At 36.2% G+C, this 27144-nt stretch overlaps 3 protein-coding genes across 9 annotated transcripts; 2 read left to right on the forward strand and 1 right to left on the reverse strand.

Moving 5' to 3' along the window:
• The first annotated feature begins 2108 nt into the window (after positions 1–2108).
• On the forward strand, positions 2109–8121 carry LOC125268993 (dr1-associated corepressor). 5 transcript variants are annotated; one of them, XM_048191669.1, is made up of 7 exons: positions 2111–2340; positions 2438–2599; positions 3263–3356; positions 3487–3600; positions 4214–4316; positions 4417–4474; positions 4564–5233. In XM_048191669.1, the coding sequence occupies exons 2-6, from the start codon at positions 2476–2478 to the stop codon at positions 4456–4458; spliced, it is 477 nt and encodes a 158-aa protein (XP_048047626.1). In that variant the 5' UTR covers positions 2111–2340; positions 2438–2475; the 3' UTR covers positions 4459–4474; positions 4564–5233. The 5 variants fall into 5 exon arrangements, with proteins under 5 accessions (XP_048047629.1, XP_048047626.1, XP_048047628.1 ...); XM_048191671.1 differs by having other exon boundaries at positions 2111–2293; XM_048191673.1 differs by having other exon boundaries at positions 2115–2414; positions 2527–2599.
• ahsa1b (AHA1, activator of heat shock protein ATPase homolog 1b) lies at positions 5656–12947 on the reverse strand. 2 transcript variants are annotated; one of them, XM_048191667.1, is made up of 9 exons: positions 12778–12947; positions 10222–10412; positions 9884–9966; positions 8284–8401; positions 8115–8203; positions 7381–7509; positions 7135–7236; positions 6941–6992; positions 5656–6253 (listed from the first exon to the last, which is right to left on the reverse strand). In XM_048191667.1, the coding sequence occupies exons 2-9, from the start codon at positions 10358–10360 to the stop codon at positions 6081–6083; spliced, it is 885 nt and encodes a 294-aa protein (XP_048047624.1). In that variant the 5' UTR covers positions 10361–10412; positions 12778–12947; the 3' UTR covers positions 5656–6080. The 2 variants fall into 2 exon arrangements, with proteins under 2 accessions (XP_048047624.1, XP_048047623.1); XM_048191666.1 differs by lacking the exon at positions 12778–12947 and adding an exon at positions 12238–12408.
• Positions 12398–26277, forward strand: amy2al1 (amylase alpha 2A-like 1). Of its 2 annotated transcripts, none has more exons than XM_048191664.1 (11): positions 12398–12534; positions 18793–18965; positions 19112–19258; positions 19888–20085; positions 22125–22355; positions 22428–22561; positions 23353–23475; positions 23549–23648; positions 24218–24339; positions 24428–24553; positions 26044–26277. In XM_048191664.1, the coding sequence occupies exons 1-11, from the start codon at positions 12510–12512 to the stop codon at positions 26231–26233; spliced, it is 1569 nt and encodes a 522-aa protein (XP_048047621.1). In that variant the 5' UTR covers positions 12398–12509; the 3' UTR covers positions 26234–26277. The 2 variants fall into 2 exon arrangements, with proteins under 2 accessions (XP_048047621.1, XP_048047622.1); XM_048191665.1 differs by lacking the exon at positions 12398–12534 and adding an exon at positions 18275–18427.
• The last annotated feature ends 867 nt before the right edge of the window (positions 26278–27144 follow it).

Consider the following 27144-nt stretch of genomic DNA (forward strand, 5'->3'; position numbering starts at 1 on the left):
AATGGTAAAAATAAACTGACTTACGCAAGTATTTGTGTGTTAACAATGAGGAAACTATTTTTCTTAATGTCTACACTCTGGAAACATCTTAATTCGTATGACATGTAACCTTCTAAGTTTTTGAATGTTTAGGAAATTAAACTGTCCCTTGACAGAGAGGAAATCACATCAAGAAATTATAATGTAATTTGACTGTCCTGCATGTGCATAGAGGAGACCACATGGAATTTGAAAGTAGGCCTGTCTACAAAAAGTGTACCAGACAAAACACCATTTTAAAGAGCTGTGGTTATTCTGCCACCTGCTGGTTATGAGTTGCGCTGCATGACTTGACTTGTTCAACTGGCGTGACGGAGTAGTTTTTCAGTGGGTCCAAAACTATTTTAAAATGACATTGCATTAGATAACAAAATATTAAACCAACTGGGATCTGACATCTGCCCTTTTTGTAGTTACTTAACCAACAGGTCTCAAAGTGACCTTTAGTGGATGAATGACGTTCCCATCAAGTTCACACGACATGATACTCTGTTATTAACATTCATACATATTAAGAGTGACTTTAGTGTCCACTCCACATACTTTTTGTGGACCACTGTTTGATGTCTTGAACCTTCAGAGAACATTCAGAAATAACCTTTTCATAACTTAATGGGAACGAAAGCAAAACGTTCAGAATATTTTTGGTAGATGGTTAGCAGGTTCGTCAATAATAAGTCACCAATTGATTGATCAAACGTATCTCAGGACAGAATAACTCAAATACTAATCAATAAAAGTGCAAAAACGACCAAAACATGACCAACAGGGGTCCATTTTGTGCACATGTCACTTTTTTTCACTTGTTTGAATCAATTTAATCACCCACAAAAATACGAGTCACCTTCACTGGCAAGTAAAGAAGTATTTTCAAGAACTTTACATTATATATCATCAAATGTTTTAGAGAAAATAACAAAAAACTGTGTGTTGCCTCAAGGCAACATTGTACTATAATGGAATCGCAAAAGGTCATACAGGCATAATAGGTTTGAATACAAATGTATTATATTTGTAAGGAAAATAGTTAGAATTATCTAAATATATTTGCATTTTTACATGATTTTGTAATGCACTTATAAAAATAATAATTCACATACTATATCTGCATATATTATGGTCTGCACATTTTCTATAGCACTTCAAAAAGGTATAAAACACACGTAGCAGTGCCAGTTGATGAGGGTGAGGAGTTAATGAGGAGTCATACTGTGATGAGGAAGATGAAATCACAGTTACAATCCGTCAGGGAGACAGTGAGGATGAGAGCGAAGATGGAGATGAGGATGAAGTTGGATATGATAACTTGATATAATAACATAAATATATGATGGTTTGGTAATACTTGTGTTCCACTATAGTACAATGTTGCCCGAGGGCAACAGCTGGATATAAAATGTTACTTTTTATAAAATATGAAACTTTTAATACATTAAAAACTGGATAAATTTGTTTGTTCAAATGTTTAGGTAAAGAAATTGATGTTTTCAATACATATATTTCTTTTTTTGTACATGAAAATGCCACATTTTTAAATTTTTCCATTGTGGTACAATGTTGCCTCGAGGCAACAAACTTCTAAAAAAATAAATAAGTTTAAAAATTATGAAAATGTTTATTCATTTTGTTAAAGTGTCCAATTTTAAGCAGGAAAAACAACACAAATATTTTTTTTAATCATTAATATTGCGTACTATAGAGGGTTCATCATCACCGTAAATCTTGCAAAGTTTTTCATATATATATATATATATATATATATATATTATGTATGTATTTATAACACTAGAATTAGTATTACCTTTTCATCACATTACAAAAAAATAGTTAACGCTGAGGGTGTTTCTAATACAGCGGCTATGGGAGTGACGATAATGTTGACATCTTTCTCTCTTCTAACTGCCGTTATCAATCTCTCTCTATTTTTTCCCTCTTTTTGAAAGTTATGAAAACACTGTTTTTGAGTTTTTCTTTTGCTATTTGAGAACATGTGAACACAAACAAATATATTTAATGTATTCTCTCATTCACTGCCATAGTATTTTGCCCAACTATCACGACTTCCGCTTCTGAGAAACCCGGAAATGTGAAAAGGGTTTATCAAGAATAATAAAATAAACACGTGGATGGAAAAAAATGGTTTGAGGATTGTTTACAAATCTCATGCCGCACGTGACAGGGGCGTTTCCTTTGTGGAGCTCGACCCCCTTGTTTTTCCCCCCATTCATTTCTCATTCAGTACTTCCTGTGAAAGGTAAACAAATGGCGCTCCGCACTTTAAACCGTAAAATGTATAAAAATGTAAGTCGAATAAGAATATTTAAGAGTTTAAAATGCCCGGACAGAAGAGAAAATATAATGTTCGCTTTCCACCCGTGAGTATTTCTGTTTTTCGAAGTTTCTATGCTTTGTGAAGCCATCAACTCTGCTGCTTAGATGAGCGACACTGAACATCTCAACTCATCCTCCTGTTCTCCGCTTGGCCAGGGACGCATCAAGAAAATAATGCAAAAGGATACAGAGGTCGGGCGAATCGCTACAGCTGTACCAGTCCTCATATGTATCCTTTAAACGCTGAATGTTGAGTGCTGGTGGTAAATCATTTATAGTCCGGAGTCTATTACCAGTTGAATCTTTTGAAACATGTAAACAACTCTCTATTGTTTGTTGTTGTTGTTTTCTTAATGAAGGACCATTAAGAAAGATCATTTGTAGGATAATTAAAATTTAGTTTTGCATTACAACATTATTTTCATTACATGTAAATAGAGGTGTGAAGCTGACTCCAAAAGAGTCGATTCCTCGACTCCGACTCTTCGATTCTTTTGTTCTAACGACTCCTTAGTTTATAATTATCTATCTATCTATCTATCTATCTATCTATCTATCTATCTATCTATCTATCTATCTATCTATCTATGTCTACCTACCTGTCTATGTCTATCTATCTATCTATCTATCTATCTATCTATCTATCTATCTATCTATCTACCTGTCTATCTATCGATCTATCTACCTGTCTATCTATCGATCTATCTACCTACCTACCTGTCTATCTATCGATCTATCTATGTCTACCTACCTGTCTATCTATCTATCTATCTATCTATCTATCTATCTATCTATCTATCTATGTATCTATCTATCTATCTATTTACATATTTTAGACTACGTTATCACAATTCCTTCATATTACTGTTATGTTCCATAACTGCATATTTAGCTAAAGCTTTAGAAATGTTCCTCAGGTCTCTTCTCAGCATGACCTGTAAAATAACCCAATCCAGAAACAGCAGAGTGATGTCCATCAATCACATGTGAGGTTCAAAATAGCCATTCTCCTGTCTTAAATAACCATTCTTATGTATTCTTATGTACACTGTTATGTGAGTATATGTCCTGTCCATCTCTTTCTGTTCTTCTATTATACTTGTATAATCTTTGCAGGAAACAGTGCATTCATTCAGAGAGGTTGTTTGACTTCCTGAAGGATTTGGCAGATCAGGCCTCCACTGCGTCAACATCAGAGTGCAAAACTAAGGGCAAATGGCAGTCACTCGGGTACAGTATAATTTAATAAAATGTCCAGGTGCCCAGCAAATAAATAATAGTCCAGAGGTGTCCAATCCTGTCCTTGGAGATCTACCTCCTTCAACCCTGATCACAAAATTAAGATCCTTGATAATTACAGACAGGTGTGTTGGATCAGGGTTAGATCTGAACTCTACAGGAACAGCATTGGGCATCCCTCCATAGTCCATACAAGCAATCGATGGCTGCGTCCGAAATCACATACACTCTTGAATAGGTACTTATTTTGAACTAGTTACTTCGCGGCCGCTAAAAAGGTACATTCTATATAGTCTGAGTGTGTAGTATGAATGTAATCCGGACGTACTACATTCACCATGCTTTCATTATCATGTGACCTACCAGTGTCAATTACTTCGTGTCACTGCCATTCACAACTCCTCTCCCATGGCCTCATGGGATAGTAAAGTGCCCATTGTATGCACACTTAAGAATCTCTGGAAGAAGTAGGTCATCCGGGTACTTTTTGCTTTTATGAGTGCTGTGAATTCGGACAAACTTCTTTTGTGATATTCACCTACTATATAGTAGGGATGTTTGCAATTTCGGATGCAGCCATTGTAATGAAATGATTTTCCTTTAGGAAACGGTGGAAAAGTGTGTCTATCAAAGCCAGGTCACCTGAGAGAGAGGAGCCACCCCAAAAAGAAACCAATGATGTGGTCATCAACAGTGATTCATCCAGTGTATGTGACTGTAATATTTTATTGACATAAGGTTAAAAACTTTGATGAGAGATATTTGTGTCTTGAATCTTGACTGTCTTCATTCTTATTTCTTTATCAGGAGTCTGAGCTGTTCATCTGCTTGGAAACACATTCACCTTAACCGGGCTTCTGATAAGGTGAGATTCATTGTGATAAGTTCATGTGTGTAACTAACATTTTAACTTATCAATCCACTGTTTAATTTTCCATTTTATTCTTATTTAAGTTTCGCAAGACGCTACAATCTCTCACTGAAAACTGCAGTATTATTTTTGAAGACCCTACATCTTTTGGGGCGTAGCTATTCTTAGCATCTGACACAAATATTTAATTTTTAATTTGTGAAATTGCTCTGTTGTGGTATTGACCATGAAATTAATTCTATATTTTTTGTTTAAGTTTTCCAGGGAGTTTTAAATTCCCAATAGGGAAGAAAATCATTTGTTTAGAGAGATTTTGTGATAGTGAGCAGCTCCACAATTTTTTTTTTCAGTTGGATTCATAATTAAAACTGTAGTTTGAACTGTCTAATGTTTATAACATGATTCTCTAAGCTGTGACTTATGTGATATAATATTTATAGATAAAGGTAAATATTTTCTTTTTCTTTCATCTTTAAATGTAAGTCACTGGTTTTGTTAACCATTAATTATCCACAGTAGATTGCAGGGTTCTTTAAGCGGCATATTGTATATTTGTATTTTATAGTGAATATTCTATAAAGTATGTTTTAAGATGGCGATATTACACAATATTGTATAAATATGCATTTTCTACTCTTATCCTAACTACTGTGATAACAAATGAGACAAGATGTAATAAAAGAGTTCAAAATAATCAAGAATCTATTACAGAGTAATGCAAAATAATGGCTGAATAAAATGAGGATGACGTTTTAAAGGTACTTTTATTTTAAGTAAATGATGCTCTTTGTATCGTCACAAAGTGTGATGCAGAAAATATACAAGAAAATAAATAAAACTCAATAGGCTATAAACCTTTTTCTGAACCATAATTTGGGGAAATAGATTCAACATTTTCTTCTGTTAGTTACTGAGTGACTTTAAATTGTGGTTTCCTTTTCAAGCATTTCAAACATATCAGAAGCTAAAATCATTGAAATACAGTACTTGCAGTAATACAAAGCAAATAGAAAAGCAGTGATCTAAGTTGTGCATTTTACATGATTTTCTTTTTAATATAGTCTGTTTAACACAAAAGAAACAGGCTTTCTGCACCTTGTTTTTCTTGATGAATATAAATGGAGCAAAAATCATGTACATGAATAATACCGTTCCCATCAGAAAGAAACATTAAGTGGTCTGAAATATCTCTTTATTGTTCCTCCAAACCATCATGAAGATCCAATTTTCATAACTCTGACAAAAGCCGCCCAGTGCATTAAAAGGCACCATTCAACCCTGTGACCGTTGACAGGACAGGAGTGCCATCAGAGAGTTACCATGCTAAAACAATTATATTATATTACACACATACAGATATTTCATATGACCCAAGTCTCCCCTTTAGCACTCTTTCGTCTCTTTTCAATTTCTTTTTCTTTATTTACTGTAAACATCAAAATCATCCAAATAAAAAAGCATGATAATGGACCAATGTGATGCCTGCCGTTCAGTAGAGTCACATTCAGATCCTTCTCTTATTTGTAGGTGGAGCGAAATGAAAAATAAAAACAATACAACAAAGGAAAGAGCCAAAAACTGTGGCTGCTACATCCTAGGTTCAGCAGAGTCGTGCGCCGTAGCCAAATGTCTGTTTAATAGCGTGGCAGTAATACCTCTGCCAGCCATCTCGTGTTCGTTCCTCTTCACTCTCAGGAACCGCCCGACATTCAATCTTTAACTCCGTCTCATTACCCTTGTCTATGAAAGTCAATGTCACCGTCGCATAGTGCTCTGAAATGAAAAGGACAGACAGCGAAGGTGAACAATGTGCCGAGACAATCTGCTAGACATTTCTCAAAGTCAACTGTCACACGGTAAAAGAGAGCCAATAAATATATTTATAATGTAGCATGCATAAAAAACAACATGGAATTTCAGACTCAAATGGTAAGAATGACTTCTTCTGCCATAGAGTGAACTACACTACCTCTCAAAAGTTTGCGGTCGGTAAGATTTTAGCATTTATATGATCGAAAATACAGTAAAATATTACATGTTATGTTTTAAAATATTACAATTTTAAAACAGCTGGTTTCTATTGTAATATCTTTCAAAATGTAATTTATTCCTGTGATGCAAAGCTGATTTTTCAGCATCATTACTCCAGTCTTCAGTGTCACACAATCCTTCAGAAATCATTCTAATATGCTGATTTGCTGCTCAAGAAACATGGCTTATTATTATCAATGTTGAAAACAACATTTCCAGTATTTAGTCCATTCTTTGCACACTAAGAGCTCATTTGTTGTATGGGAAAGTCTCTTAGATCCAACGCTTACATCCTTATTATAGCAACCAATGTAGATATACCAGATACTGAATAGACAATCTAAACAAATATATCTGATTTCCTAACTTGCAATATGCCATTATGGACAGTCAATTGTCTGAGGTGTGAACAAAGCTGGTTTAACTTACCACAAGGCCATGAGTTGAACCTCCATTTCATGACTATCTTCTGCTCAGGTACCTGTTAAACCCACAGTACATGTTTTCAGAAACCAAATCATAATTCAGTCATCACTGAATGTACTTTTATCTGAGCTGTTTATTTACAGTAGAGCATATCCTGTAATTCTTATGCTTTATGTAACTGGAAACTGAAGTCTCACCAGCTCCTGAAACTCTCCATTCACATTTCCGTCCAAAAGGCGAAACTTCCCACCTTTTTCAGCCTCAACCATGGCGCCACTGCGTGTGAAAGCCTGAACCAACTGTAACACACAATTTAACATTCCTTTCAAACAAATGCAATCACTAATGAGAAGTGATTCAATAAGAGCCCAGAGAGTCTCACTATATTTGAGATGCTGTAGCAACTAATGGCCTGTCAGCTGTGGTGGTGACACAAGACTCACCTCCTGATTGAGAAACACCCTGTAAAGCTCTTCTGGTGAGGTGAGGAAGGTGTCCTTTAATGAGAACTTGCAGGTGGGGATTTTTACCCCTGTGTTGGAAGGAGGAGGAGCGGTGCTACATGAGCCAATCTAAAAACACACAATTACAAACAAACGATGAGTCTGAACCAATGGATCTGATGAATTAAAGGGTTAGTTCACCCAAAAATGAAATTTCTGTCATTAATTACTTCGGAACACAAATTAAGATATTTTAAATGAAATCCGAGGGTTTCTGAACCACACATAGGCAGCAACGTCATTGCACCCTTTGAAAGGTAGTAAAGACATTGTATATATTGTTGATATATTCTAGTGTATATATCTATGGTAACCACTATAGTTAGTAACCATTTCAAATAACAACAGAACTAAACCGTATTAACAAAATTACAACTTTACGCATTATGAAAAAATATATATGAGAACATATGATACTGTATTAACATTTTTATATACATTTTTCTAATTGCATTTAATATTTTATTTTCACAAACTGTGAATATACTGTATACAGATGATTTGTGTACTTCATCCACCACTGCTTTTTTGCAGATGCCACTTGTTTTAGATATTTTGCATTCGAAACAACTCAACTCATCCATGTGGCATAAGTGTTGTTCACATACTTTTTGGGACCCCTGGATAGCACACACATCGATTTTTGAAGAAAATCAAGACCCTTTAAGGCTCACCTGAGTTTTGCTTGTCTTAGTTGTTGCCTGGGCTGTTTGCTGTTTTGTCACACCATTGGCTGTGGGCAGGATCATGCCCTGTGTGAACTCTACAACAGATAACAAGATTATAGCAATCCACATCCAACAGACAACACCGCAACACTTTCAACATCTCAGCGAGACGTACCTGTTTTGAGGAACCCCACATAGCTGGCCAGTGCTGTGCGAATTTTATCAGCTCCCTCCTTCCTCATCAGAGAAAGCAGCGCCGTCTCAGGCTCATCTTTACAAAGACTCACACTGATCTGTGTGACCCCGAAAAAAACACTTAATATCATCACTCACATAATCTATATACTCAGCATGGCTATTTAATTAATCACTTCCAACAACAAAAATATATACTTTTGTTTCAGATACTTTAGATCAGTGCTTCTTAACCTTTTTGACTCCAAGGCCCCCCACTGTCCACAAGAATTTTCGAAGGCCTCATGACTTTTCCAGTTGTTTGTGATTTACTAAGGATTAAGGATAAGGATTTTTAAAAATATATATTTTTACTCACAATTTCTAATACTTTGGAGCTTGGCTTAACTAGAAAAGCGTTCAGTCATTATAAAAGCGCGTAAATTTTATTTACATGACATTTCCAGGTCTAGAATTCAGACTTTTAAAATGAGGCTTCCTTCATATATCCAGGTTATCCAAGGAAATGGGAACACAGGTTCTTTAAAAACAACAAATGAATAAAAAAAAAAAAAATCTTGATTTTAAATAATTTTAAGTCATCTTGAGGCCCCTCTGGAAGTTTGCTTAAGCCCCCTAGTGGGCTCCGTTCCCCTAATGGAGAACCACTGCTTTATATTCTCTAACACTTCAGTGTTTAAAGAGGCTATATGCAGAATTCAGAAACAATTGTGATTAGCGACACCAGTGGCCGTTAAGTGAACTGCAGCCAACAGCTTATTGCTTGAGCTCGTATGCGTGTAGACGTAACGTACAAGAGACTTAACATGATTCAATGCCCTGATATACTCATGGCGAAGTTCTTTTTCTTCTTTGATTAATGTAAAAAAGGTGGGAAATACCTCTGGAGCAATATACAGTTAGCAAACATCTCAATGCCATCCACACTGCTAAGAGCAATGTTTAAATTAATATTTAAAATATGTGCTGCACTTTCCTCTCAATAAAATAAATACACAACAAAAATTTGCAAAAAAGCAGCAGTTAAGAAAGCATTTGATCACAGAGACATGGATATGTTTGCACCAGCTCTGCAATTCACCAGCATCATGTCGACAGATGAGGTAATTAAAATTACATTTATGATAGTTTGATTTATAAAGTATATTTGAGACTATATGTATAGACTATATAGATCTACCTATGTGAAAGTACAGTTTGAATTAATCCTTTTTTTCTTTGCATGACACATTGACATTACAGTACAGAATGGCTCTTTCGGAGAGGCTCTCAGTAGCGCGTAAACATCACATTCTTTTGATTTTTCCCTGCAAAAACATCCCAAGTCCTTGACATAAAAATCAGTCTACAGGCTTTCACAGACAACCTAGGAAGTCAGGGAAGGTTGTATTTTAGGTTTCGTTACAAGCCGCTCACACAATGGCAATAAAAAAGCAATTAATACATAAATTCTTACATATAGCCCCTTTAAATAAACTGACAATGTTAACAATACACACTGCTACAGTAGTCTTCTGTAAAATCTTCAGCCTGGTGATGCTACAGTATATATAAAATGCAATGTGAATTAGTTAACTTACATCAAGGTCGTCCATGTCATTTTCATCTGAAAGGTTTGGAACTTCAATGTTCCCCTTGTATTTGATGCCTGATTTTGATGTCCCTGTACAAACACAGACAGCCCAAATCATGTACATGAATATTAAAGCCAAGTCCCTGGTTTATTTATTTACACGAGGGATGAATATCATTCTGAATTTTAATGCTGCATTCAAATTTACTGTTATTTCTGGTTATATTCTAATAAAGAGATATTTATATAAGGTCATTATATCATTGTTAAAACAACATCTAATGGTGGCCCAAGACTTTTGCACTGTACTGTATATGTATATACAGTACATGCATATTTCCTCACCTGTCCAGGCAGCCTTCAGATTCCACTCATAGAAGAATATAAGCTTCCCTTTGCGATTATTGATGGATGCTTCTCCCTCCACCTTGCTGACCTCTGTGACCTCACACTTGCCTTCTTCACTCTCCACACACAATCCCATGAGCAGCTCCTTCAGCTTCTCCGATGACCAGTTTGTGGCGTCCCTCTCCGTCCTGGTAATAAAGCACATCCGCTGATATTACACCCTTTATTATGCTACATTTTTTCCCCTACTGGTCCAATTTGCCCAGTGGTTCAGATTTTTACTCGCCCTGGCAAAATTTTCACTGGTCCCAGTAAACAAACAAAAAAAAAAAAATTTCTATGACTTAACTACTAACCAGTTGTTTGTGGTTACTGTATACAGTAGGCCTGTCACGATAACTACTTTTTGTTGTGCAATATATTGTTTCAGAAATAATTGCGATAAACAATATTATTGTTATTTTAAGACCATTTTATGCCACTGAATATATAATCATAATATAACAGCATAATAATGCAAGTAGGCTACACACTTTCAAATGACAACCACCATTTAATTATTTTTAGATCATGGAAATGAAAAAATATTAAATATACAAAAAATGTAATATTTAATATTTAAAATATGAATAAATGGTAAATATTCTCAGTAAAGTAATGGTGCACTACTGTTGAAAACACAAACCCTTAGCAGTCAGATGGAATCCACCGGAACAGTGGATTGCGGCTTTGAAAGCGAGAACATTCGGACTTGTTCTTCCAACTGTAGTTGTCAGGAAAACACTATAACGCCTCATAACACCTTTTTTCACCTGTCGATGACTGCTCTGTGCAGGAATTGCAGATTAGAGCGTGATTGGCAAAATGTTGGTGACATTCATTACCATGTAAACATAATGGGCAATATATTGCGTCACCAAAAATGACTGAGTTCAGATACATATATTGCGCGATAAGTTGATATATTGATATGTTGATTATTGCGACAGGCCTAGTATGCAGACTTAGATAAAAAGATATAAAACATATTAAATATTCTATCTATGCAGATCACTGACATAGATTTCCATTAGTTATGTATCAGTTAGAATTCATAGATTAGATTACTGGGCTATATTTGTGTACAAAAGTCCCCAAGAAGACAAAAATGTCCTGAGATCAACATCCATTCAATGGGGAAACTGTTTAATGAGCAATAACTTGCTAATGATTTAGAATTTAGTGACGGAAAGTGACATTTCCAGGCCTTTAAAAAAATAATAATAATAAAAAAAAAATCATAATAGTAATATTTATTTCCAGATTTCCAGAGTGTGGAACCCTGAGAATTGTTCTTGACAAAACCTTGCTTCAATGTGACTGTCTTGTTGAATGGTATTTCCTGATGAGACCATGGTTGAAACTAGGATCTACAGTATTTAAAAGCCATTTAAACTTGTGGATGGATTTGCTGCCAAACGCCAAGAAATAGTAAATGCGTCAGATTCATCTAGACACCTTCATAAGCAGTGTTAACCTAATTAACCACCCACTTTAACATTTAACTAGCTCTACGAAAACTGAGAGCATCTCTTCCTCAGTATTATTCAATGTCCACGCTGCCTTCCGCTTATGAAGCCGAGACACTACAAGAGCAGAACCGAAGCGATTTGTCAGACAACAACGGCTGACAACCCAAGAAATAAAAGAATAAAAACAAAATTGTCAAATTATAAAAATATATCGACAAAAAAGCCGTCGCATGAAGGATGCGCTGAAAGCATGGCATGAATAAACTTGTGGCTAATGGTCCACTAGCCAGACATCAGAATAAACACCAAAACAACAACAACAACTAGAACTTTCTCTGTGCCAGGGAGCTGCTCCAATGCCAAAACTATATTTTCTTCGGTTGAGAGTCTTTGTGAGGCAGTTGAATGAAAGAAGACAGCTCGGGTCAGTGGCGAGTGTTCTTTAGCATGTTAGCATCAAGATGGCTTGAGTAAGTGAGCAAATGTGCCGGCTGACTCTCACCAGTGCCAGTTGTTGACGTTTGTAGCATCCGCTCTCTCCTCCACGATCCAGCGAGGGTCTCCTTCTCCCCACTTCGCCATACTGATTTAATACAGCTGTTCTGAATCTTGAATGAATTAAAATGTGGAGTCTGGCAGAATGTGTCTGACACGAGTGAGCTCTCGCTTCTGGAATCCTCTCGACTGCTGCCTCTGGTTTTGTTGCCCGTAGAAATTACTGGAAACGGAAGTCGCGCGCAAAGCAGTCCGTGCTAAACACAAGGCTGCTTGGAGATGATTCCGCGTCAACATGTTACAGGTGAGCTAATTCTGTTTGTTTGGTATTATACTAATAGTTTAAAAAAAAAAACCATAAATGATGGCAGTAGCATTGACCGAAAAAAAATATATTTTGAAATATTAAAAATCGTAGCTTCATCGGAATGAGATGACACTTCGTGACTTTTGTCGCATTAGCAATAAATCAAGGACATGATTCGTATATGTTAAAGAGTCAAAAAAAAGAAAAGAAAAAAAAGAAAGAAAAACAAGTCACACTTACCTTCTTCGCGGTCAAAAATGACCGACATAGGAAATGAATGGGAAATACGAAAAAAATACGAAAACTCAGAGAATATTTTGTTGGTACAACTACAAATCAGCCACTGTTCAGGAAAAAAGTGCAGAGCAATGAAGGGGTGACACTCCTAAATGCCAAGAGAGCAAAATAGACACATCCGATTCCACCCCCTCCCCATATGAACTAACTAGCACGACTATAACACAGAGCAAGTTTATGCACAATAAATAAAAAAATAAAAACAATGAACCAAAACTCAAATAAGAGGTTGAAATCAGATCAGACACGGATTTCTTAAGCTGTAATAAAACATACTGGTTATATTTTTTATTAAATTTGATGTTGTGTGTAACAAAATGCTCTCCTCTGTGTTCAGGTTTGACTATACAAAAAAAAACAAAAAAAAAATCTAAACCTTGACAAAAAGTCTTTGAGAATGATGAAACTTAATAAAAATAAGTATTTGTGTCTAAAAATCACTAGAGAATTTATAAGCCATTTTATATAGAACTCTGTAGGAATCTAGTAGGGTTGTGCCGATGGACGATATCATCGTCCATCGTGATGCCCGCCCCCGCCCCGCCCCGCCCCGCCCCCGCCCCGCCCCGCCCCGCCCCTTTTATTCCCCTCACGTGCAACCTATTGGAAAGCCCGGATGAGTCATTAGTTGGGAAATAAAATAACCCTTTCGCACGTAAGTTTAAAATATTCTGGCTGACCCCCCAGCGTGAGTTTTTTAAGGCGACCGTTATTTAGAACGTATCACTTTGTTTCCATGGTAACGTGTCATTGTTTGTCATGTCACACACCGCACGCTGTATGACTGATGATCTGCTTTTATTTCAGTTTTCCTTTTTTATTCAAAATATTCACTAATTTGTTAACTATAACATGAAATATCTGATATTCCGATTGTCAAATATGTGAAAGTGGATGTGTTTTGCTGTTTAAACAACTTTATAATGATTGCGTTAGTTGAGCTATACACGTTATGGGCGTCGCCATGTTAGTTTGTGCCGCAGGTTCTGTTGGATTCACAACATCTTATATGTATTTAAACATCCGAAACCTAAAATAAACATTATGTGGTTGAAAACACTGCATATTTGTGATATATGAAAAATGCTGTGCGCGTCCATCTCTGGTTTATGGATGGACGCGCACATTTGAATTTGGCAATTGATCACGTGATGCACTGCACTGAACGTTCTAATCACACCGGTGTGATCGTACGCGTCAAAGGGATAAATAAAGTAATAAAGTAAAATAATGAATAAAAATTATATAATAGCGAAAAATTAAAATACACCCCCCCACCCCCGACGATATCATCGTCCATCACGATGTTTTACTGTAAACATCGTCAACTGCCAATTTAGGGGACATCGCCCAACCCTAGAATCTAGTGGTTACACCATGGCATTACAAAAGTTTTTCTTTTTTTTTTACCCCCACCAGATGGCACTAATCTAATCTACCTTCCTTCAAAAATAGGATTTTAAATGCCTTGTCTCTATTTTAAAGGTGCCCTAGAATCAAAAATTGAATTTACCTTGGCATAGTTGAATAACAAGAGTTCAGTACATGGAAAAGACATACATTGAGTCTCAAACTCCATTGTTTCCTCCTTCTTGTGTAAATCTCATTTGTTTAAAAGACCTCCGAAGAACAGGCGAATCTCAACATAACACCGACTGTTACGTAATATATTTGCATATGCCAGCTCATGTTCAAGGCATTAGACAAGGGCAGCCAGTATTAACGTCTGGATCTGTGCACAGCTGAATCATCAGACTAGGTAAGCAAGCAAGAACAACAGCGAAAAATGGCAGATGGAGCGATAGTAACTGACATGATCCATGATTACATGATATTTTTAGTGATATTTGTAAATTGTCTTTATAAATGTTTCGTTAGCATGTTGCTAATGTACTGTTAAATGTGGTTAAAGTTACCATTGTTTCTTACTGTATTCACGGAGACAAGAGAGCCGTCGTTATTTTCATTATTAAACACTTGCAGTCTGTATAATGCATAAACATACATACATAAACTTCATTCTTTATAAATCTCTCCAACAGTGTGTAATGTTAGCTTTAGCCATGGAGCACTATCAAACTCATTCAGAATCAAATGTAAACATCCAAATAAATACTATACTCACATGATCCGACGCATACATGCAGTATGCATGACGAACATCTTGTAAAGATCCATTTGAGGGTTATATTAGCTGTGTGAACTTTGTAAATGCACTGTATTATAGTCGAGAGCTCAGGGGAGGGCAGGGAGCGCGCGATTTAAAGGGGCTGCTGCCTGAATCGGTGCATAGTTAATGATGCCCCAAAATAGGCAGTTAAAAAAATTAATTAAAAAAAATCTATGGGGTATTTTCAGGGGCGGATCTACCGGGGTGGCACGGGGTGGCAACTGCCACCCTAAGAAGAAGCTTTGCCACCCCGTCTGCCACCCCAAAATTATCAGAGAATGAAATATAAATGTTAGCAGTGTTTCAAGTACTGCTGCTTTTCAGCAGTGGCGCTTCAATGTGATGACATAAAAAAGACAGCGTATTGCAAAATAATGACAAGAAAACACGTCTTTCAATAAGCTGCATGACGGTTGCACAGTGTAGTCAGCTTCATTAACAAATGACTGGTGAACCGGTTCTTTGGGAGTCAAAAACACAGCGCAGCCAAGTTCACTTACGAATTGTTTTCCATTTGTTCGTGAATCGGAAAATCACTGCTTGTCGGCTAACTCAGAAGTCCTCGAATTTTCGTAATTTTTTGCGAGCTGATTCACCGACCGCCCGCTCCACTTTCATCATGGATAAAGGTCTTTTTGCCATCCGACGAAACGGTAACATGAAATCAATAAGAAGATCCCGATCACAGAAACTAGCTAGGTAAGAATCTAAATGTATTTTAGCTTTTCTCGATTGCTAACACATTATAAGTGATTCATTTGGCCCAGTTTCCCAAACCATTAGCTCAGTTCTCAAAACAAAGACACGTTTCTCAACGTTTAACAATGACTACATTAGGTAGCAAAACTGATGACACACACCAGTCAAAATCTGAGAGAGAGCTGAATGAATAATTTACAGGGGTTTTAAACTTACAGTACCAGTACTTTAGATGAGGGAAATTTCACTATGTACAGTAAACTGTAGCACATTGTACACCCTCAAACTTGTGATTGTCAACTTTCTCTGTAGCCATTTGTAATACTGTATTTTGCAGAACTGAGAAATGACTGTCTTGTGTCAGAAGACCAATACACTGCTATAGTACCTTATATACTGTAATAAAATTTGGCCAAATGTGCAGAGGATGCTGAATTTAGTTTTACTGTAATTGACAGTACTGTATTGTTGTGCATGCCAAGTTCATACATATCTACTACCAGATCAATTTACAATAGTAAAATGAAAAAAAGAAAGAAAAAAATTCACTGCTGTATTTTACTGTATCTGTAAATTTATTTTTGTATAGTGTAGTAGACATTGAGCTGCAAAATAATTCCTGAATCCCAGTAAGCGGTATTTTTGTTACAGTGTTATATGAATTGATCTCACTAGTGTTCGCTGGGCAGTGCAGTAGTCTGTGTATTTGTTAAGTTTTGTGTGTCATCTAAGGGCAAAGTTTGATTTTGTCAGACAAGAATAAATGTTTGACTAAAACATTTTATTTTGACCTGGAAGTTTGAGGTTTGTACAAATTGGTGCATAGTTTTGAGACTGTGTTTATAGCTGTGAGAAAATGTTGAATTTTTTCATTTCAACTAGATTAAAAGTTTGAAAGACAAATTTTTGCTGGCATGTCATAAAGCCAACTTAAAATCTTGTTTAAAAAACATAAATAGTTTGGTCAGTTAGGCCAGAATATAGATGTTCTGGGTGATTGCTAAAGTGTTGCTAGGTGGTTGCTAGGAGATTCTGGGTGGTTGCTAGGCTCTTGCTGCAATTGGGGGTGTTGCTAGAGTATGTAGTTGATAGGCTGTTTTGGGTGAACACACACCGACATTCCCACCTCTGTTAATAACAGAAACTCAAAAATTGTTTGCAAAAAACAAGTTTTTGTTGTTCTTTAACTTGCACTAAAACATGTGATTTATGCCATCGAAGTAACCTGTGTAATATTAATAAAACTGCTCATCTCCTTTAGTGATACAAGGTCAGACTCATTTTAAATCTGTTGATGTTTTTCATATAGTGCCTTTACTTGGTGCCATGATGGATATTGACATCTTGTTATTTATTTTGGTAATGCAATGTTTGTGAACACAATTGTGTATGTCAGGCCATAAATCTCCAAAAACTATGCATGGGCGCTTGCTTTGGTGTTGCCACCCCTCATAGACCTCATGCCACCCCTTTGCCACCCTATAAATAATTTTCTAGATCCGCCCCTGGGTATTTTTGAGCTGAAACTTCACAGACACATTCAGGGGACACCTTAGACTTATATTACATCTTGTAAAAACTGGTTCTAGGGCACCTTTTAACATGGAATACTGCTTTAATTGAAAATAAATTAAAAATATATTAGAAAAAAATGCGTATTATTTTCAATGGGGAAAAATAGTTAATAAAAATTTGACAAATATTGCATAGTGTCATAAAATACCCTCAAAATTGTATATAATAATCAAAAAATATTAATGAACAAAAATTGGTTTTCCTGAAAAACAAAAAAGTTACATTTCAAGGCTTCGGTCACTTCTGACCACAAAGAAGCGTGACTCTTAAATGAAGAGGGCCAGAGGGTTAAAAGACCTTGTAGTACCACAAAAAATTCTGAAATAATTTAGTTGGCTGAAATCAATCTTAAATGTATATTCGAAATGTTAAATAGATGTAGCTATATGTAAATGGAAGATTACTTATCTGAAAAATACGGACCTTATACACATGGTGACGTCAACAGAAAAATGCATTCTCACATTGAATTGTGCTAAATTGTGCATTATTAACAAAAATACAATTACACATGCCTTAAGTGTAAATGCATTTAAGGAAAATCAGTTTAAAAATATAACTATTTATTACCCTTATTGCATTAATTAATTAAACATATTCATCAGTTGCTGTTGATACATTTAAATTCTAACGTATGTTGATGTTTATCACGTTGGTTTAATGTTTACATTTAAATGTTAATTCTAGTGTGTGCAATGGTAAAATGGTCAATATAGTTGCAATTAGAATGGAAATGAATTAGGCACAGACAAAAAGTTTCTGACTGAGATTGATTTTTGACCATTACGCCTATTATTAGTCATATGGATGTATCACAAATACATTTAGCATCTTTTAATATAAACAAAGTCATGTAAAAAGGTAATTTATTAATTAAAAAAAAATACATAATAAATAATAAAACATCATTAACTATTCAACTGTAACAAGTAGCCTGTTCTGACAGTAAACCACTATTGGCAGCACACAGATTTATAGATAACAGTTCTGTCATGAAGTTTGGCATAATTTCAGAAAAGCCAAGGACAAGAACTACTAATATTGCGACACAAAGTTAAACAAAAGCAGATACTGGAGAGTGCTGTTTCTTTTAAACGACATTTAAAACAGTAGAGAATCTTCAGCAATTTCAAATTATTTTTGCAGCAGGTGAGTTTCAAAGAAATGACATTATCATGTTAAGTTTGTGTGTGTGTGTGTGTGTGTGTGTGTGTGTGTGTGTGTGTGTGTGTGTGTGTGTGTGTGTGTGTGTTAGAGTAATGAATGACATCACGTGATTTTTTTACACATTTGTCTTTTCCATTTACAAAAATAATTATTACCAATGGATTACAATTTAAAGTTTTCTTGTACACTGGATTGTGAGTCGGTGCAAGAAAGGACTACTCTGCAAGAGCAAAAGCACTTTACGTGTTTAGTAGTCTGTTGAACAGTAGATGTTCAGTATATGGACTCATCAGATGTGTTTATGACACTGAGATCACTCACCCTCAGCTGTTTTCTTCTGCTCAAAGGCACAATGAAGCTCCTGATTGTGGCTGTATTCGTTGAACTGTGTTTTGCCCAGCACAACCCAAACACTAAACATAATAGGACCTCCATTGTTCATCTGTTTGAGTGGCGGTGGGCAGATATAGCTGAAGAATGTGAGAGATACCTGGCACCAAATGGCTACGGAGGAGTTCAGGTATGGTTGGAATTCTTATTGAGTCTGCTCTATTTTTAAGGAACAGTATGATAAATGTGATCTTTTGAACTTTTAGAGGAGTTGTTTATAGAAGGTTATGAATTATGAAAGGTTATAAAAGTGTCAAAATGTTTTTGATTTTACAGATCTCTCCCCCCAGTGAGAGCATTGTGGTGACCAATCCTTGGCACCCTTGGTGGCAGAGGTATCAGCCAATCAGCTACAATTTGTGCTCCAGATCAGGAACTGAGGAAGAGCTGAAGGACATGGTCACACGCTGTAACAATGTTGGGGTAATGCAAAAGAATTGTAAACATCCTATCATTTTTACAGAAAAAAACCTGGCAGCTGTTCTGTAAAAATACAGTAAAAATGTAAACATATTTACAGAACAACCTGTACATTTTACAGTTTAAAACTGTAATTTACAAAATAATAAGAATAATAATTTGAATCTGGTAAATCCAAAGGCCATTTCTTGCTGAATTGGCAAGGCCACACTGCAAAAAAATTACATACAGCACCTTTACAGAGTGATGACAAATAACAATTGTAAAAAAAAAAAAAAAAAAAAAAAAAAAAAGCTCTTAACATCACACAACAACACAACAAAAGTTATAAGTTACCTATAATAGCCTAGTCACTGCATAATTTATTAATACTTCAGTGCATGCTGGGAACTCACAAACCCCTAAAAGTTCAGCAATATTGTTCAATTTGAAAGTCTTTTGGTTCTGACAACTGTGTTTGTATAGTTGGGACAACATTTGGGGAATTCTGTTGGTCTAACATGGGTTTTTATGTAGTTTAAAGAAACTCGCATACATTATTTGTGACTCTAAAGGTCCTGTAACCTGGAAAATATGTAGTTACTTTCTTTTATAGAGTGTAGACAGCATCTCTATTGTCTGCTTTGCCACAGGTGAACATATATGTGGATGCAGTCATAAATCACATGTGTGGAGCCTCTGGAGGAGAGGGCACTCACTCCAGCTGTGGATCATACTTCAACGCCAACAAGAAGGAGTTCCCTTCTGTCCCATACTCATCATGGGACTTCAATGATGACAAGTGTAAAACTGCCAATGAAGATATTGAAAGCTACAACGACATTTTCCAGGTTTTTAAAAAAACAAAACAAAACAACAACTTACAATTGCCTTACAAAAGTCAATATGAAGTCACCAAGATATGAAAATTCACCCTATTTGTTGTATAAATGCATGTTGTTATTGTTGTTGTGAACGAATAATTTGTGTGTATGTTTAGTTTATTATTATATTTTTTTTAATTTAAAATGTCATAACTTTGTCTTCTCTAGTGAAATGACAAACTTCACTCTGGTGACTCTGGTATGCTGGACTTCTCCAGTCATTTTGTTGGCTTAAACCCCGCCTCTACTTACAAATGACTGCAAGTTTACATTCAGATCTGCCTGCAATCCAATCAACAACCAATGGATAGGAGCAAGCCCCTGCCCTACATTAGTTTACATAGTTTTCTTTTTCAATCATTTGTTTCACTCAAATGTACATCACAATATGGAAGAAAAGATCTGTTGCAACTTCACTGCGAATTAAAAAAAATCCTAATTTGATATTTGAAAATTTGAAAAAAAAAAAAAAAAAGTAGTGATTTATACAATATATATAAAATATTTAATTTGTTTAAATATAAATATTTACTTTTCAATTGCAGTCAGTGGAGAAGTCAAGTCACATTAATTTATATGGCGCTTTACACAAACAGGAAAATAAGTTGCAAAATTTATCAGTTATGAAACAACTTCAGTTTCAGCTGTAAAGCAGCTCAACAGATGATAATAGTGTCATTTTCAGCTTAATTTAGTTTAATGTTAATTTAATTCAGTTCAGTATCAATGTCATTTTGCAAAGTTCTTTAAAACCAATTTAAAGGTGCAGTAAGTGATTTCTGAGAAACAGCTGTTGATATTTGAAATCAACCCAAGCAAACACACCCCTCCCTTCATTGCTATGCCCCCAAAACGCACGAACACGCAATGCAAGAGTGGATGTCTTTTTATCATAGCTGAAGAGAGGCAAAATTTGTATTCACAAAAAATAAAGCGAAAGCGTTCTGATGAACGACAAGGAAATCTTCAAATCTCCCTCTTGCTTTCTCCTTCCCCATCATGAGTGGACACACCCCTACTGCTGATTGGCTGAAATGTGTTGTGGTGCTGGTCCGATCCACTTTCAACAGCATTTCTCAGAAATCACTTACTGCACCTTTTGTTTAGCTATAAAGTAGCTCTACAGAAGACAATTGTGTCTTTATTCAATTTTAAAGTCCCCGTGAACCGGAAGTTGCAAACGAGTTTTCTCCAGTGTTGTGACGTATTTCCAAGTGAAACAGAAAATTGAATAGAGGGCAGAGTTTTATTTCAGCGCTCCTCCTCTCCATCACCAGCTCATAGCAGACTAACGGTTGCAGGGGAGTGGTTTACGTGTTTTCAACCCAAGCCGTCAAACTGATGTCATCAGAGAAGGGGCACCGTTGCAGAGGGGAGGAGCATTTTCAGATTTTGATTAAATATTAGGAAGCCAAACCATTTTTTTGTGTGGATTGACTTGCACGGATTAATTGTTCACGGTTCACCACAAAACTAGCAATTTGAGATAACAAAATACATAAGGTCAATTTTGATTTCAAGTTGATTCAGTATCATTGACAATGTTGCAAAGTTCATCAGTTACGAAACTAATTCTATTTATCTATAAAGCAGCTCTACAAAAGACAATTGTGTCATTCAGCTCAATTCAGAGTCAATGTTGATTCAAAGAAAGCACATTATGGTGTAGTTACAGTGTCTACCAGCAGGGGGCACACTGCTCAAGCTAATGTTAGGTGCACAGCACTATAGAAAGCTAATCATATATTTAAAGACTCATAGTTTCTTGTTTTCTGTTGTGTTAGTGCATGTTTTTCATTAAAAGGTTCATTATCATCCCTTACTGTAATTACAATCCACAAATTTCAATCCAAGTAGTAACACTAGCATCTGCAACTAGTCACAGCGTGCTTCATAGTTGTGTGCGCTAGAAGCCTGATTTCAATTCCCCTGCTAGCAGTTCAACAGGCTGTTATTTTGCTGCACTGATTTTAAGACTTGCTGACTTTTTGATTTTGTGTTGACAGGTTAGAGATTGTCGCTTGGTGAGTCTCCTGGATTTGGCCCTGGAGAAGGACTATGTTAGAGGAAAAGTGGCTGAATACATGAACAAACTGATCGATATAGGTGTGGCTGGATTCAGAGTAGATGCTTGTAAGCACATGTGGCCTGGTGACCTTAGTAACATCTACGGCAGACTCAAGAGCCTGAATACCACTTGGTTTTTACCTGGAACCAAGCCCTTTATTTATCAAGAGGTATCACCATCTCATCCAGACCAGAGTTACTTAAAATGGTCGTTGAAAGCATTAACACATTTCTTTTTTCAGGTTATAGACTTGGGTGGGGAGGCCATTAAAGCCAGTGAATATTTTGAACTTGGAAGAGTGACAGAGTTCAAGTACAGTGCAAAACTGGGCAAAGTCATTCGTAAATGGGACAAAGAAAAGCTAAGATATCTCAAGTATGCAACAGTAACCTCTATTATTACGATGCTATGTGGAAAATTTGATTCTGATTGGTCAATCACAACATTGAATGCTCAATGTACATTTCACTGTTGTCCATGGCAATATACCAGTGCTATTTTAATGTCTCTCATATGTCATTCATTTAATTTTATGTATCTCTTTTCATACCAGCGCAAGTGCAGAATAGTTATTTAAGGGCCACTTAACAACTGTTGCGATGTCAACTGCTAAAAAATAACTACATTGTTCATTCATAGCGAAACTAATCTGGATTTCAGATCTTAATACTGTTACAGTGTTTGTCTTGTTGCTAGGCTGACAGGTTTTTTATTTAATGATCTCCAGTATATTTCTGAGCATTAAGCAAATATACAATTCCTTACAGGGTCCTGATTACCATGTATGGGTTTATTTTGCAATATTTACCAGCTTACTGTAGACCATATGTAGTGATATCTTCAATTTTTACATAAATATAAGTGTTACACTTAATGACAATGGAACATTTTGACATTTTATTCTTCCAAAACTTATTTGAAACCTTAAAAGTAGACATTTTGCTTACATTTAATGTGCTTTCTATGTATATAAAATCACTTTTGTAAATTTCTATTGATGCGGACATCTAAATATCTTTGACCTTCATAAGTTTGAGAGAACCTTGCCAGAAAGTTTTAACAAAGTTCTGAGAACGTTTCCTGTTTGCTGGATATGATCATGCACTGCAATCTTTTGGCTTTGAAGAGTTATTGAAAGAGCTGTTTGAAACAGTGTTTTGTCTTAGGAACTGGGGAGAGGGCTGGGCTTTCATGCCCTCTGATAAAGCCTTGGTGTTTGTGGACAATCATGATAATCAGAGAGGCCACGGCGCTGGCGGAGCTTCTGTTCTGACATTCTGGGACTCTAGGTAAAGTATTTTGTCCAAGAACAACGATTATTCGTACCGTGAGTGATATGTTAACAAAAAGTATATTTTGCAGGCTTTATAAGATCGCTTCAGCGCTCATGTTGGCTCATCCATATGGTGTCACCAGAGTCATGTCTAGTTACCATTGGGATCGACATTTGGTGAATGGAAAGGTCAATATTTAAAATGATTACACTAAAGACTTATATTTGATGAACCCATGTGCTTCACATTACATTAATGAATAGCGTGCAGCGGGGCTAAGGGCGCTTCAGGGTAAATCCCCTAAACTACCAAATGGCACAAAAACTCACTACAGCACTTTCCTCACTTTCCTATCCATGTTTCAATATGCAGGTGGAAATTTGGCTAATCGCAAGAAGCGATTACGGGCAGCAATGCAAAATAGATTCTGCGCTAGGTTGATCTAATAGTTAATGTGTTTTAAAATGTTATAGATTTATGTAGCAAATGATAATCGTTAAAATTAGCAAATACATTTGAAGACAAATGTCTTGTTAATGGTTTTCAGTTTTGTTTTGTTCAAGGGAATCAACAGTTTTTCAATAAATGAAGATTATGTAAAAGTATTTGAGGTAAAAAGCATAAGCACAATAATTGGAGTAGTGAAAATAATTTTCCTAAAGGTGTGCCTTTAGCCCTGTAACACCTAATAGATTAATTCATACCACACAAGTCTATAAAACCTGAACAAATAATGTTTTGGTGAAATAAAACACAGGATCAGAATGACTGGATGGGCCCTCCAAGCAATGCCAATGGAACCACTAAGCCAGTACCCATTAACCCAGACTCCACCTGTGGGGACAAGTGGATATGTGAGCACAGATGGCGTCAAATCAAGTGGGTGTGAATTTTACTTTTGCTGGACACATTTTCTTGAATTCATTGTCAAATCCTAGCAATTCTCTTGCTCTATTCCCCACCCCAGGAATATGGTGATTTTTCGCAATGTGGTCAATGGCCAGCCTCTCTCCAACTGGTGGGACAACGGTAATAATCAGATCGCCTTTAGCCGCGGCAGCAAGGGATTCATTGTCATCAACAATGATGATTGGTGAGAAACTTGCAACACTAACCAAGAATAGTGAACATGTTAAATGTGTAATAATACAAATTTAGCATATGATTAATTAGGGTTAGTTCACCCAAAAATGAAAATTCTGTCATTAATTACTCACCCTAATGTCGTTTCAAACCCATAAGACCTTTGTTCATCTTTGGAACACAAATTAAGATTTTTTTTTTTTTGAACCAGGTTGAACCACTGTAGTCACATGGACTATTGTAATAATGTTTTTACTACCTTTCTGGGCCTTGTAGTGGTAATTAAATTTCTGTCTATGGAGGGGTCAGAGAGCTCTTGGATTTCATCAAAAATATCTTAATTTGTGTTCCGAAGATGAACAACAGTCTTTGGGGTTTGTAACGACATGGGGGTGAGTAATTAATGACAGAATTTTCATTTTTGGGTGAACTGACCCTTTAAGTCGGCATGGAACGAAAGTTGTGATAGTCTTTTCTTCCCTATTGTGATGTATATCAGAGAGAAACGGCTTCTCGAACAAGGAAATTTTTAGGGTGGGACTTGATTTTGTCCATCGAGAATTGATTGGATGCTTGTGGTTTGCTGTGATCTCATGTGAGTGACAGGTTGTCCCACCCTTGCACTGAAAAACACGTCATCAGAGAAGAAAAGAGATGTATGAAGCCCCTAAAGAGACATGGTGATAGAAAAAAATGGGAGATGGGAGGAAAAATTATATGTCAATGCTTTGGGGTTCTCGCACATTTTTTGCGTTCCTGAGAAACTTTGTGTTCCCTCTTAATACCTTTGTGTTCCTTCACAAAACTTTTACGTTCCCCCGAGAAACTTTGCATTCGCTTGCAAAGAACTTGCAAAGGTTTGCAGGTTTCTCGGGGGGAACGCAAACATTGTGTGAGTGAACGCAAACGCATTGATTTTAAAATTTTTCCTCCCATTGCATTTTTTTTTTTCATCATCATGTCCCTTTAGCGACTCCGTAGATATGTCACTGCAAGAGGGAGGGGAACCTATTTTCATTAAAGATTATGGGGCTTATGAATTTTAGAAAAAATAATGATGTGCACAGATAAATCATTTATAATAAACATTGCAATATTCCACACTCTTAGAAGAAAAGGTTCTGTATAGAATCTTTAAAGGGTTCTGTAATGTGCTTCATATAGAACCTTTTAGGAGTTCCATTGTGGGATAATTTTATGGATTTAGTTTTAATTCATTTTTAATTTTTATGAAGGAAACAATTCGTAAACATACTTTATCACTAGAAAAAATACGCAAAAAAAAAAAAAAAAAGTATTAGCCTATGCAGACATTTTAGATATTTCTCCTTATACAGAACCTTTTTGGCATAAAGGGTTCATAAAAATTGAGTCAAGAATTTTAGGGTTCTCTATAGAACCCCACTGAACCTTTTTTTTTCTAAGAGTGCATAAAAAATAAAAATTGTCCATTTTGATTCATGGTAACTGGATTTTAACTGAATTTGATTAATGCCCCAGGCAACTGAATGTGACGCTGAACACTGGCCTGCCCGAGGGCACATACTGTGATGTCATCTCTGGAGATAAGAGTGGGGACAGTTGCACAGGGAAACAGGTGTCAGTGGTTTCTGATGGACGTGCCACTTTCTACATCAGGCACACAGAGGAGGATCCATTCATTGCCATCCATGCTGACTCAAAACTGTAGATTCACTTTGAATAATCACAATAAAGCAGAATCACTAAACTCAACAGTGTGGTGGAAAAGCTTTTGTTTTGATCACATCATAAATCATATCATGACAAAGATAAACCAAATTGTGTTATAGCCCACAAAACTACAGTCTCCTAATTCAGTGAACAAGCAGTCTACAAGTCGCTACATGTACATATTTTTTGATGTAAAGGAGTCAGATTTGCTGGGTTGAGAAATGGGTTTTTGAAAATCTACTGTACTTGACATTTTAGGGGGGTGGGGGGAAACGTTTATTTACATGAAATGTTTAAATATTTTGTAAAAAAAAAAAAAAAAAGACCAAGGACCAGGCGACATTAAAGGTGCACTATGTAATATTTTCTGTCGCTAGAGGCCTATTCAAAACAAAGGCGTAGCTTGATGACGCCAAGTTTGAGTGTGGAATCTTGGGACATGTGGTCTTCACCTCGACGGACGGTGCAAAAGAATAGGGATTGGAGTCAGGAATGTTCATGGATGCGATTATTAACGTTATTGTAGTATGAAGCAGAGCAGGACCGAGTGTTGTGGGAGCTGAACGAGGCCGCTGGAGCGATTGCGCAACACGCACCTCACGAGCAGCAGAACTTTTATTATGTCACAGTCGCCGGCGCCGCTTCCGCTTTTCCCTTGAAGCTAATGAGGTAACACAGCTCTGTTTATCATATTATATACATTTGAGTGTGTTGAAAATGATGTTATAACGTTACTCTGTGCGTTCGCTCGGCGGCTGCTGTGAGACACTTGTTGCACACTGGTAAGATAGATCGATTTTAGAATATCTTATTAAATGTTGGATGGCTTGTGTTGATAAATGGCATGCAATTAATTTTAAAACATATAGTATGATGGAGAAAATGCTGTATTACTGTTACTAAAAATAA

Source organism: Megalobrama amblycephala, linkage group LG5 (assembly GCF_018812025.1).
Source record: "Megalobrama amblycephala isolate DHTTF-2021 linkage group LG5, ASM1881202v1, whole genome shotgun sequence".
NCBI lineage: Eukaryota > Metazoa > Chordata > Actinopteri > Cypriniformes > Xenocyprididae > Megalobrama > Megalobrama amblycephala.

What these genes read in the sequence shown, in the direction of transcription:
- ahsa1b (XM_048191666.1), bottom strand. Translation starts at nt 12,317, where the DNA reads ATGGCGAAGTGGGGAGAAGGAGACCCTCGCTGGATCGTGGAGGAGAGA. An exon ending in CTAAGACAAGCAAAACTCAG is followed by an intron (nt 7,510 to 8,114) that starts GTGAGCCTTAAA and finishes GTGTGTTTTTAG; the next exon opens with ATTGGCTCATGTAGCACCGC. An exon ending in GGGTGTTTCTCAATCAGGAG is followed by an intron (nt 7,237 to 7,380) that starts GTGAGTCTTGTG and finishes TGTGTGTTACAG; the next exon opens with TTGGTTCAGGCTTTCACACG.
- LOC125268993 (XM_048191672.1), top strand. Translation starts at nt 2,476, where the DNA reads ATGAGCGACACTGAACATCTCAACTCATCCTCCTGTTCTCCGCTTGGC. An exon ending in AGCTGTACCAGTCCTCATAT is followed by an intron (nt 2,600 to 3,262) that starts GTATCCTTTAAA and finishes CTGCATATTTAG; the next exon opens with CTAAAGCTTTAGAAATGTTC. An exon ending in GGCAAATGGCAGTCACTCGG is followed by an intron (nt 3,601 to 4,213) that starts GTACAGTATAAT and finishes ATTTTCCTTTAG; the next exon opens with GAAACGGTGGAAAAGTGTGT.
- amy2al1 (XM_048191664.1), top strand. Translation starts at nt 12,510, where the DNA reads ATGATTCCGCGTCAACATGTTACAG. An exon ending in TCCGCGTCAACATGTTACAG is followed by an intron (nt 12,535 to 18,792) that starts GTGAGCTAATTC and finishes TTCTGCTCAAAG; the next exon opens with GCACAATGAAGCTCCTGATT. An exon ending in CTGACATTCTGGGACTCTAG is followed by an intron (nt 23,476 to 23,548) that starts GTAAAGTATTTT and finishes TATATTTTGCAG; the next exon opens with GCTTTATAAGATCGCTTCAG.